The sequence below is a fragment of the Periplaneta americana genome, chromosome 12 (genome assembly GCF_040183065.1).
Source record: "Periplaneta americana isolate PAMFEO1 chromosome 12, P.americana_PAMFEO1_priV1, whole genome shotgun sequence".
NCBI lineage: Eukaryota > Metazoa > Arthropoda > Insecta > Blattodea > Blattidae > Periplaneta > Periplaneta americana.
Window position 1 is genome coordinate 147,364,965 of NC_091128.1, and position 13,214 is coordinate 147,378,178.

A 13,214-nucleotide genomic window follows, 5' to 3' on the forward strand; every position below is an offset into this window, starting at 1 on the left:
AATAATCGATACTTGAGCTTTAATATTGCTACAATGTTGTTTTCTGATTGGTGGAACACCTGAACTTTAATGAATAGGTGTACTTTAATGAGGTCCATTAAAGGGCTGCTACCAGGTGTATAATTACTGCATTTCGGCATGGTTGAGCGTAAATATCTTTAGTATAATATAATTGTACGTTGTGTACGTTATTTATTGGTATATATAACTGCGTTATGGCTTACTTTGGTATATTGGTGAAAGTGATTTTTCTCTCGGATTATACAAACATCTTAATACATTAATTCATTATAGGAATGCCTCCGCAACCATAAGACATGTTTCTTTGATTTAGTAGCAGAAATTTCACGGAACATTTTGTGTGAAAATAATTTGTTCCATATCATTGCAGTAGCATTTTTATGTCATAAATTTGTCACATTTTTATTTTCAGATTTACAGTTACTGTGTCTATGTTAAAGATGATGGAAAGTTAATATTTAACGGAGCGTGTGTAGGTATAGAAATGACGGCCAGAATCAGGATACGAAATAAAGAGTTGGTTCCATGTGATATCACGGCTACAGTAAATCCACATAACAAAAGAACCTCTCGGGACTCTAACTCACACTTGATGTTTACTGTACGGCCAGCCAAAGTAACTGTTGCTCCTTATTCTACAGAATATTTTACTATCATTTTCAAACCAGAAGCTATGGAGGTAAAATGAACACACTAATATTCTTCTATTTAATATTAAACAGTTTATATTAAAAGATAAGCCAGTATTTTCATATATTAAAATGGCAGCGAACTTAGATTTGTATGTACGATATTTTAAATTTTAAATTTATTTATGTTTAACTTCGGTGTATTCTTGTGAACTTACAGAAATAAGAACATGTCTTAGGTGATCAGATGTCCTCTTTTGTCCTGACATGTCCTCCCTTTTTACGTCTTTGTTCGGGTTCCGGCCGGATTTTTAAAAAATCAAGAAATGTTCTCCTTTTCGTAACTTGTATGTCTGATATTTTGAAATTATCTGATTTGGCGCCTTTTTAAAGTAATTTTCCTGTAGATGGCAGCAGCATTGACAGAATATAGGTACTCTTTGCCAACGATCATAACTCTCTTTGCATACAAAGAAATATTAAATTCACATTTTGTACAGTCTTTTTATATATTTTGATACTAATTATAGTTCCTTTGGCTTTCATATGTACTTAACTGTAAAATCATTTTATAATAGGCCCTATTAAGTTTTATCATAAGCAGGGAACGGATTTATATGGACTAAAAATATATGAAATATGTAAATATATATGTAGTTATTTTTACCAAAATATGGAATTAAATATGGATTTTTACCAAAATATGGAATTAAATATGGACTTAAAATTATAAAAAAATGACTATGTACGTTAAATATTGGTACATTTTAATCAAACTAAACAAAAAATATAATGGACGTACCTTATCTTCCAATGTAGTTTCAACAAAACACAATTTTTATTGTCTGTTACCATAACAATAGGTTACAAACATTTCTTTCAAGTGCTGAAAAGTGAATCTTCTTCTATTGTCTCTGAGGATAGATTTATACTGACTAAAAGAGCGTTCGACGTCACAAGAAGTAACTGGTACATAATTCAATTTCACAATGTCTGCTGGGGATAAGTCCAAGTTAATCTTCACTGTTGATTCACCACTCATCACAGCAACAACTTTTTGTAGTTCTTCATATCCAGGGTTTTTTGAAAGTACAGTGTCCACCTTAGCTCTTACTGCATCTGCAACTTTACCTCTACCACGATTCAGTTGTTCCACAGTACTATTTATAATTTCAAAACTTTCAGATAGTGAAAGGTGCCTATTTTGGAGACTTTTGAGCGTTTTTATGATGCATGAAAATGTATGCTGAATGTGAGCTAAGTCATTCTTCACACTTATGTCACAGGTAACTGTTTTCGCAGTATCAATTGAGACTGCATCTTCAGAGTCCAATACAAGGAGAACATTGTTAATAGAGTCTATATGTTCGGCATAATATTCAACTGCTTCTAGCCATGTACCCCATCTAGTTAAAATTGGCTTTGGTGGCAATGGAATTTCAGGGTACATTTCTTTCAACACGTTAACTCTACTGGGAGCTTTGAGAAATACTTTTTTCACTGATGAAATCAACAAATCTACTTTAGGGAAATTGTCTCTGACCACTTCTGCCACACGATGAAATGCATGCGCCACACAAGTAAAATGAGTCAATTTAGGATATACAACAGATAATGCTTGTCCAGCTTTGACCATATAAGGGGCAGCATCGCTAATAAAGAATAACACATTATCGTACATAATACCCTTTGGCCACAGGATACCCATAGCTTCGTTGAACAGTTTAACTATAGTTTTGTTATTGCACTTTTCTAGAACATCACAATGTAAAAGAATTCGTTCAGAATATTGTTCACTTAACAAACCGATAACTACATTACCAACAAGTCTACCTTCTTTGTCGGGAGTCTCATCAATGGAAACCCAAATTGAACTATCTTTAATTTCATCTCTTATCTTCTGTATTGTCTCATCGTAGATGGATGGAGCATACGTCTTCCTAAGTGTTGACTCATCCTGGATTGTATGTTGAGTATATTTTTCAAGGAATTCCCTGAAGACCTTATTCTTTAGTTTGTAGAGAGGAATATCAGCAGAGATGAGAGAACGGCACAGGTCGATGTTAAACTCAGATCTTACATTCGATGTTGTTGGTTGTGTTAAAAACAATTGTCTCTGCTTGGAATTTAGTTGTTTGTTGGCCTGATGTTTACTAGTTGTAATGTGTTGTTGCACCAGGAACTTTTGTGTAGATGATACTGCACACTGACACAAATTACAAAATAATATTTTATTGTCAGTTGATAAACCATCTTCTTTAAATTCTGAAATGTAACTTGTTAGTTTTGATTTTAAATTGACTGAATGACGTACTTTTGGCATATTTACCGTCTTTATAGTATGATTTACAAAACTGAACCTATGTGTACTCTGACTGGCATTTAACTGTTGAGCTGCACAACTGAAGTCTGTTAAAAATTTTAAATTAAATTAATACAGTTTTGTAACTTACTTTCCCATTGTTGATAGGACTGCTAATTTTCAAATAACTCTGATGTTAAAGGGATTACTGAACATGTGTTTAAATCTCTATTGTTGAAATGTATTTTTAAAAGTTAATGGAATTTTGTTTTGTTTTATTGTTAAACCTAATATAATATGGACTGTTTTATATGAAATATGGAAAATATATGGAAATTAACGAAAATATGTACTAAACTCTAAAATATGGAAAAATATGGAAAATAAAAGTAGGATTTTTCAACCCTACACATTGTGAAACATAAAGATAATGCAAAATATAAATTATATTAGCTTTATAAGTAAATATGTATTTACATATAAATCCTTTCCCTGATCATAAGTATAGGTCTACTGTAATAAAATAGATATTGACAATTTTAAGTATAATATAGGCCTAAGCGTAAATCTAAGTAGGGTAGATATCTTCTGTCCTATTTAATAATTATAGTTCTCTTGACTTTCACATGTAGCTAACTGTAAAAGCATTATTATTAAGTTTCATCATAATTGTTTGTGTATTATTAACATACTTTTGAGTATGATATAAACCTAAATCTGTACTGTAAATATTTTGTAAGAAAATAGATATTGACGTAATTTATAGTAGGCCTATAATATAGACCTAAGCCTAAATCTAAGTACATATTTTCTGTCCTTTTTTTCGAACAATTTCCTCCATTTTGAAGCTTTGTGTCCTCTTTTCTATCGATGTGAATCTGGTCGCCCTAAACATGCCTGACATGGAGTGTGGCATGTAGTCTTTTCTCTCGCCGTGGTTGTAAGTGGATCCGGAATCACAAGGGTCTTTCCTGTAGTGAGTGGAGGGAAGCGATCAAGATGAATGTTAACGTATCAGCTGTGCGTAGTGTACCTGGCAGGTCTTCGGGCAGTAACCTCTGTCGACGTTGCGACAGGGAGGTTGAAACCCTTGCCCATGTCCTGGGGGCCTGTCCACACGGTGAACTTCTACGAAATACGCGGCATCATACAGCAAGATCTATAATATAAAATGCCTTAAGAAACAAAGGTTATTCAGTATATGAAGAAGTACACGGCATATCCAGTGAGGGCAGTAATCGAAGAATCGACATAATTGCATTTAAACCTCCCTCTCTTGAAGGTTACATCATAGACCCTATTGTGAGATTCGAATCGCACGAACACCAGCCAGAAGAAGTACATGAGGAAAAAAGGAATATGTATGAACCTTCCATCAGTTTTTATAAGAACAAATACCATCTGGAAACCATCGTCATTACGGGACTAATGATAGGAGCCCGTGGGACCATACCCCGGTTCCTAGTCGACTTCTGTAGGTTTTGGCATGCATAAAAATATTTTAAGAGATCTAACAATTGCAGCACTCAAAGGCTCAATAGCTATTTTCAGGCATCATACATAAGGACCATGACTAATATTCGCATCTCCTTGACGTTACTTCGTTTAATATCATGTTTCAATATAATTCAAATTGTTATTTTTCACTTTAACAACAATGTATCACTAAGCCTCAAGGCATTTACTCTATTGTATCATGGTACTCTTTGTCGATGGTAACCTGTAGTGGTTACAGGAAGAAATTAAATAAATAAATATTTCATAAATTCATTCTGTGTATTTACGGCAATGTTGCGATCAGTAATTATTTATTACTTAAAAACCTAATTCTCATGCCATACGACAGATTTTTTTTCTACATAAATTTAATTGCTTGCACGTATAGTATTTGTAGAGCATAATTCAGAGTGTCCACATGAGGAAACAAAGTCAATACGTAGAAGCCTGAACCCTTTGCACTTTATAAGCATACAAACTAAATATTTATTGCGACACCTCATGGACTGTTAAGCGTGATTTGTTCAGCTCTCGTGACGCCCTACGCCACGAATTGACTTTGTCGAGCTTTTAGCCAAGGCCTCTCTGGTCTCGTTCATCGTTTCCCCAGACGTGCATTTCTTGCCCGATCCGGACTGTCGGTTCCGTGGCTAGGAACTTATCAAAGCACGCTTTAATTATCTTTACATCTGGTGGCTCCCGTTCAGGGTACGTTCGTCTGAAATACCTTTGGACCATAATCGGTGATTTCGTTTCAGAGTACCACACCACACACTGAGCTCTCTCTTGTGCTGTTCTCGTCTTTGCTAATTATTCAACATCTGCAACAAAAGAATAGAATAGAAAATACAAAACGTTTTGAGTTGTTTTACATGAAACTGCAAACCGCAAATCTCTAGGACTAATAGTTTCCTTAAAATTAGAATTTGAAATCAGGGAAGTTTCATGTGGACACCCTATGCATTATATTGCAATAGAATTCACTGCTGTTTGCACGAATCTCAATGCTTAACTTGAATATGTATAAATGTGTTATGATGGTTTTTACATATATTTCGATTTATGATTTATCAATTCATAATTTTAGTCATATAAAGATAGAAAGAAAGAATATATTTATACAGATAAGTTTTTTTCAGACTTACGTATCGTACTTGGAGATTGCAATAGATTCTGCTGTTCCTGGTAAAAAAGAAAAATGTTCAATTAAGCTATGTGGTGAGGGAAATATTCCCCAGGTTGCCATTTCCGTGCCAATGTCAGACGAAAATGATGGAAAATTAAATATCCACTTCCAACAAACTCTTCTAAATGAAGTTTCTACTAAGCAGTTTGATGTCAAGAACGTGGGAATCATATCATGTGATGTACAATGAATTTCTTAATATAAATCTTTAAGTATATAACCTACATATAGCTTATGTAGTAAATTTTCAAAATAAGACTCCAGTTATTAATATTAATCTGTGTAACTTAAATGATTTTAAAAGTGACTGTGGTGGAACTGCTGTAGTTATGTGCTCGTATACTGATGAATCTGCTTAATAAACTCTTCCTAGTATTATTATTTTGTATGTATAACGTAAACTGTAATAATTGCAGCAATAATTAGCTTATATCTTCCTTAGAAATTAAATGAATTACAATTAGTCTGGGGTCAGAGACTACTTTCTAATCTTTGATAAATGGTGATAATTGTTATTTTAATTTATATCAATTTTTATCCAATTATGAGAATAGTTGTTATGAGAAGACGTATGTACTAAGTACCAAAAAGGCATTATCCTGAAGTTATTTTGAATTCCTTAAGTAAGATTTTTTAGACTTCCGCAGTATTTGGCATTGTGTGAAATTATTTTGATTTTTACACTATGCCATAGATGTTGTTGTTGTTTTCTAATGCCAGGCATTTTACAATAAAGTCATTTGACCTCTTGCACTCCAATATTTTTCAAAGATATTGTCATGGTTAGCCACTGAAGCACAGATTTTGAGGTGTTCCGAATCAATTTCTTGATTTGAATTGCACAATGGGCAGTTAGGGGACTGATATATTCCAATTCTATGCAGGTACTTGGCCAAACAGTCATGGCCTGTTGCCAATCTAAATGCAGCTACAGACGATTTGCGTGGTAAGTCGGGAATTAACTGTGGATTATGATCCAAAGATTTCCATTTTTCCCAAGAGATTATGTTATCAAATTTTGTTTGTTGAAATCGAAGTATGTAGATTTAATAAATCTTTTCACAGAGTAATAGGTAAATTTAGTAACAGGTCTGTAAGTAGCAGTGCTGTCCTTCTTTGCTAAAGCATCTGCATTCTCGTTTCCCATGATTCCACACTGGGCTGGTATCCATTGGAGTACAATTCTTTTATTGAGTGTTATTAATTGAGAGAGCATTTAGTTATTTGTAAACATAACTGACTATCCATAATCAACACTGTACAAAATGCAGACATACCTTATCTTGAAGTAGTGTCATGCGCTATGTTGACAAACACCAAACTTTGCTTGTATTCGAAGTAAACAATCTGACCACAAACACACACCTTCAACATTAAACAACCAAAACACAAATTGAATGTAATATCAGGGAGGTTGAGCGATCCTAGACCCCTGAGGAATCCATATTATCTGCATCCCTAACGGGAAAACGGTGAATCTAAAATATTTTTGACACAACAAAAATGTTCTTCTTTACCTCTTCTATCATCTCTGAGCCTTGTAAATGACCTTTTGAAACATTCTGCATAGCGTTAAAGCTGAGGACGAAATATTTCTCGAATTATTAATAATTACAATGTACTCAATCATGTTATGTTATTACTGTTGCAGGTCATACTCGATCTACTTAAGAATATTACTGGTTGCTTTTCTCTTTTTCCAACTCAAGAAACAATTCCCTTAATGAAGACTTTGAAACCTGAAAGTAAGATGAGATAAGTTACTTTGTTAATCATATATGTCTGTCAAAATTCATAGTACTATTATCTAATTCCATTCTCAATTTCAGAACCTGTTCAACATCCAATAATGATCAGCATCATTCCTAGTCAAACAGCTAGTATTCTAGTCTGTTTTGAGCCCTCTGAACTAGGTTGCTTCAGAGCAGAAGTAAAGCTAACAGTTGTTAAAAATCCATTTGAAAGCATGTATATCAACATATACGGTGAATCATACAGGGAAGATATAACAATAGAAGGTCTTGAGTTACCGGAGTCGAAAGTATGGGCGCAGAAGAGAGGAGAAGAGCCTAAACCTCCACTATACCACTTGGACTATGGTTTTTGTTATATCGATAAAATGAAGAAACGATGTTTCAGAATAATCAACCATTCGGATGTTGATACATACCGGTTTGAATGGGAATCTCATCCTAATATTTTGTTCACTCCCACAGTTGGTCATATTTTACCATCGACAACCAAAGACATAGTCGCAACATTTCTTTCATCCGAACCTGTTAATCTGAAAAAGGTAATTTAAGACACAAAAATATGATTGTAATATTTGAAATAATTATTGAAAATCAATTCAAATTAATGGAATAAACCATGATATAAGAAGTAATTAGCTAGTTTTATGTAGAGTTGAATTTTAGAGATACTTTTATACAGTATATTTTCAAAAAAAAACTCTTGAAACCCCAAGCCATCAATTTCATCAATATTCCGGGATTCCCAAGAGCAAATTAAATCTCCAAATTCCCCTATAAAAGTCTCCCCTTTACCTAACTTTCCGAACATGTTATTTTGTGATGCCTGATACTAACCTAATATTATTCTAAAGTGCTTAAAAATGATTGAACTAAAACTACAGTCTTTTAAAAAAAAGTTCTCTTAATCAATAAATTCAGTTATCCTTGCATCATTATAGATGTCTTTTATTAATTAACTTTCTAACTCTTCCGTATTTTAGATTTTACTTAAATTCAAAGTGGCAAAGATTATTTGTACTGAAAAGAAGAAAGCTTTAACAGCATGGGATGATAGACAAAGTGTGATAAAATGGGTGTCTAATATTGATGATGATGAGGCAGACAACAGTAAAGAATCCAGAAAGACACTTGGAGGTGGATGTGTGAATATGTAAGTACACTTTACAGAAAAAAAAAATGTTTTCTTGAATGAGAGGTGGCAATAATACAACCTACAGTAAATCATATTCTTCGAAAATGACTTTTAAACTTTACAAATGGCTCCCTAATAATGCATTTGTTTATTTTCCATAACTTAGATTTACACATGCAGTTTATTGCATAACAATTGAAGGGCTTAGTGGAAGAAGGGGGTATCCCTCAAAAGTATGTTTTTGAGATATTTAGCATTTTGTTAGATTCTCTGTAACTTAAGGAAAATAATAAGAATCACAAAGTCTTTTGGGTAATGTGTTAGGTAGGTATTGAACTAACTTTCTGCAAATGTAGAGCATAATATCTTGATTATTATTGTTATTGTAGGAAAATTTCACTTATGATATACTATATTTTACAACAAAGAAAGAAACAAACTTTGAAAGGTATTAATCAAAAGACACTTAAATAAGATTCATTTGTTTGTCTGTTGAGTCAACTGTCCGAAGACAGGTCTGAACCTCATAAGTGATACCAACAAGGCACCACTTATGAGGCAACAGACCAGGAGGTAATGGGTTATGATCATTGTTTTCTACTTCACATCCATTATCTGATTTCAAATTTAAATAAAAGTTGTGATGAATTGGAGGTATGAACTTTAATATGGACAGTATGTCAGGACGCTAAGCAGCTTTGATGAGCATTCCATCGGGGTGCTTTGGTTTCATAACTGTGCTTACTATACAGGGTGTTAAAAATATCCAATATTTTAGGAGGTGCAAGTATGGTAGTGTGCTGTATTGTAAGGCAGAGAAATGCATTGCCATGAATGGACGTCACATTGAGCACCTCTTATGAACAAGTGTGTGTTGTAGGACCCATGTTTATTAGACATTATTTTCTTATTTTGATGCATACTATCACCTCCAAAAATAGTGGATACTTTTTAACATCCTGTATTTGGTGGCTTTTCTTTTCCTGTATGTTAGTGAACACTTTAGCAGACATTACTTTGTCTGTGCGTGTAATATATTCTTGTCCACTGTTTCGTGCCTTCTGTCTGCTGTTGTCTTTCCATTTTATGGATTTCTTTTCCTCTTTTTGCTATTATTTGTCTTATTTTCACCATTTCGTCACTTACAAAAACATTAGTATGGTTAACATCCGCCATGTTGCTTGGAAACTTATTGTATCAAAGCAGTATTCTCCCATTGGTCAGTCAGGTAAACAGCTGGCCAATCAGAACCAAGGTTTCAAGGAACTGTGGGATACCTCCTTATTCCATTCAGAATTTTGATACAACTTACAAAGCCCTTTCATATGTTCATATTTACTTTAAAATGGGACTATCCCTTACTTAAATAGCACATTAAACTAACAGTAGATGGACTCAGCTTTCATAATATGGACTTAGTTCATTTTTTACTAAAATGTGGGATACCCCTTTATTCCACTAACCCCTTCAATTGTAAACATAGTTTGGCAGATTATTATATACAGAGTGTTCTGAAAAAAGGTTCCAATATTTAGAGAGGAGGTAGTATGCATCACGACAAGAAATAAAAGTTCTAAACTTGAGTTCCAAAATTAATATCTTCTCAGTAATTAGCAAATGTTTACCATCACTATAAGAACAGCATCTCTTCCACTGTGAGCTCTTTGACAAGAAACAACTGTTTGTCGTCTCTTGATACAAACACAAAGGTATGCTTTGTAATACACAGTGACAAACGGCTGCATTCTGTTTCCTCAATTCAAAGAGCTCACAGTGTAGGAGATATGCTGGTCTTGCAGTATTGGTAAACATTTGCTCATTTCTCAGAAGATATTAATTTTATAACCCATGTTTATAGGACTTTTATTTCTTGTTTTGATGCCTTCACTCTAAATATTGGAATCTTTTTTCAGAACATTCTGCATATCTACGTACACGTTTCAAACCTACAAACTACTTTTCCTATGACAATTGTTACAAAAATTTAGATTCGCATGAAATAATATGCTCTGCAATGTTCTCTAAATCCTAAAAGCAAAGAAATGTCACTGTTTGTAGAAGTGGTTAATGAAATTGTTAAATATTTTTGCATGATATTCTTACTGAAAAGTTGGACATATCGTAAGTAGCCGAAATTGCATGACGGTGAATAAAGATATTTCGAGTTCAGGCAGTAACAAACATCTTACATCAAAAAACTAGATAATGGAATCACCTGAAAAGAAAATAGTTTGATAAGAATATGACATAAAAATTGTAATTCGTAAGACTGCAGCAAGAGATCGTTTTAGTATTTCATGTCTAACATTCCTTACAGTGTTGAAAATCGACGTATGTTACGGAAGATTATAGACGCAGTAGATGAACCTGATCATGAAGTGATAGACGGCACAGTTCGAGATGTGTTATGCCATATTTCTGCAGTTGCAGATTATACCAAATATGAATGTTCAACTGATGAAATTCATATAAAAGATACGCTAATGTTACAGGTATAATTTTGTAGCTTACATTTTGAAGTAAAAAATGTTTGTGTTGCTGCTACCGTTGTATTTTAAAAAGTAACAACAGTTCAAAACTTAAAGGGAGAGGATGGTATTTTTTAAAACTTTTTTCCTATTTGGTGTAAAATATTAATTTTTTGTGTGTAGAGAGTTCATAGCTGTAACAATTCAACTAAATATAAATATTTTGAAAAAAAATTATTTGGGGCCCCAATCTGAAAAAAATATACCCAATGCAGTATTGTACTAAATCCGATATATCTAAACCGTTTTTAAAGATAGATTCAAACAGTTTTTTGCAATGTATTTGCAAAAGCATGCTCTACAAACTGTCTGTAATAGAATTTTGATATTAGTTCCTACGCATGTAAAATAAAAAAAATTATAATTTAATAACAATTTTCTGATTTCCTTTCTTGCAAACAAACGGACGTATTTTTTAAATTAAATAAATTAACAAAATTCGGTTACAGAGGAAAGTTTCGTAATAGTCTAAAGAATGTGTGTTCTAAATTTCATGCATGTTCAGAAATTATATCCATATTTGTCTGGCAATGTAGCAAAAAAAAAAAAAAGAAGTTACTGGAAACCGATAAAAATGGGCTTGTGATTTAAAAATCCATAGCGCAGGAAGTTTAAAAATGACGTCTCAACATCCGATAAGGGCACAAATACCCACAAAATGTTATGCAATGCATTCCACACATATCAAAGGGTATTTTAAAGAAAAAAATGTTTTTTTTTAATTTAATTTACCGGAAACAACAATGAAGGCGTGTGATTTAAAAATCCATAACGCAGTAAATTTAAAAATGGCGACTCAACATGCGATAAGAGCACAAAAACCCACAAAATGTTATGCAATACATTCCACACATATCAAAGAGTATTTTAAAGAAATTTTTTTTAATTTAATTTACCGGAAACAACAATAAAAGTTGGCGAGTGATTTAAAAATCCATAACGCAGGAAATTTAAAAATGGCAACTCAACATGGCGATAAGGGCACAAATACCCACAAAATGTTATGCTATGCATTCCACACATATCACAGAGTATTTTAAAGAAACATTTTTTTTTTAATTTACTCATTTTTCACCAAAAAATACCATCCTCTCCCCTTAAAATAAAAATGTATATTACTCATTTAATTTTCTTCATTTTTCTATATATACTTTTAATGCTTATGTATCACTAATTAAAGAAAATACACCGAATCTCAAGTTGCAAGGAAACACAGAGAAAATCATGTTATCCTTTTCTTTCGATTATCTAGGTCCATTGCTAGTAGAATTTTTGGAGAGTGGACAAATGACCACTGCCCAGAGCTATATCGACACTCTCGAGCATCTTAGACTGAACTTCAAGAATAAACGCCCAGGCCTTTTGACAAGACTGGTTTCACTCCGTGACAATGATCTAGCTCACACTATTATTTCAAGTCCGTACAATCACCACTCAACTGACTCCCAATGCTGACAACATGGTTGTTACTCAGAGAATTTTAACCCGAAAATTCAGTTTTATCATTGATGGAAATCTAAAGCTGCCAGATATAATGGAAAGCATTTTAGTATTAACAACCCGTAACATTGCTTTGCGAAACTTACAAAAACATGGCCGTCAAGTATGGACTTATCAACATATGGCTCGGAAAGCATGGACTTACCCGCACATTGATATGCATGGCTCATCCGAGACGGCCTAGAAACTGGACTTATCAATGTTTAATCCACACAACTTTTTCCTCTTATGTTGTTGTTGTTTTCTAATGCCAGGCGTTTGACAATAAAGTCATTTGACCTCTTGCACTCCAATATTTTTCAAAGATATTGTCATGGTCAGCCACTGAAGCACAGATTTTGAGTTGTTCCGAATCCATTTCTTGGTTTCAGTTGCACAATGGGCAGTTAGGGGACTGATATATTCCAATTCTATGCAGGTGTTTGGCCAAACAATCATGGCCTGTTGCCAATCTAAATGCAGCTACAGACGATTTTCGTGGTAAATCGGGAATTAACTGTGGGTTATGATGCAGAGAGTTCGATTTTTTCTATTGAGATTGTGTTATCAAATTTTGTTTGTTGAAGTCTAAGTATGTAGATTTAATAAATCTTTTCACAGAGTAATATGTAGATTTAGTAACAGTTTTCCTCATATGTAGTACATGGATAAAACAACTACATATG

The 13,214-nt window shown here is 33.4% G+C and overlaps 1 protein-coding gene across 1 annotated transcript in view; it reads left to right on the forward strand.

The window, feature by feature from the left end:
• Positions 1-13,214, forward strand: part of LOC138709986 (hydrocephalus-inducing protein-like) — a 135,803-nt gene that overhangs the window by 79,248 nt on the left and 43,341 nt on the right. The window contains exons 20-25 of the mRNA XM_069840666.1: positions 434-700; positions 5,589-5,816; positions 7,287-7,380; positions 7,465-7,928; positions 8,370-8,539; positions 10,839-11,013. Of these exons, the coding sequence (XP_069696767.1) occupies positions 434-700; positions 5,589-5,816; positions 7,287-7,380; positions 7,465-7,928; positions 8,370-8,539; positions 10,839-11,013 (1,398 nt within the window). The remainder of the gene's footprint in view (positions 1-433; positions 701-5,588; positions 5,817-7,286; positions 7,381-7,464; positions 7,929-8,369; positions 8,540-10,838; positions 11,014-13,214) is intronic.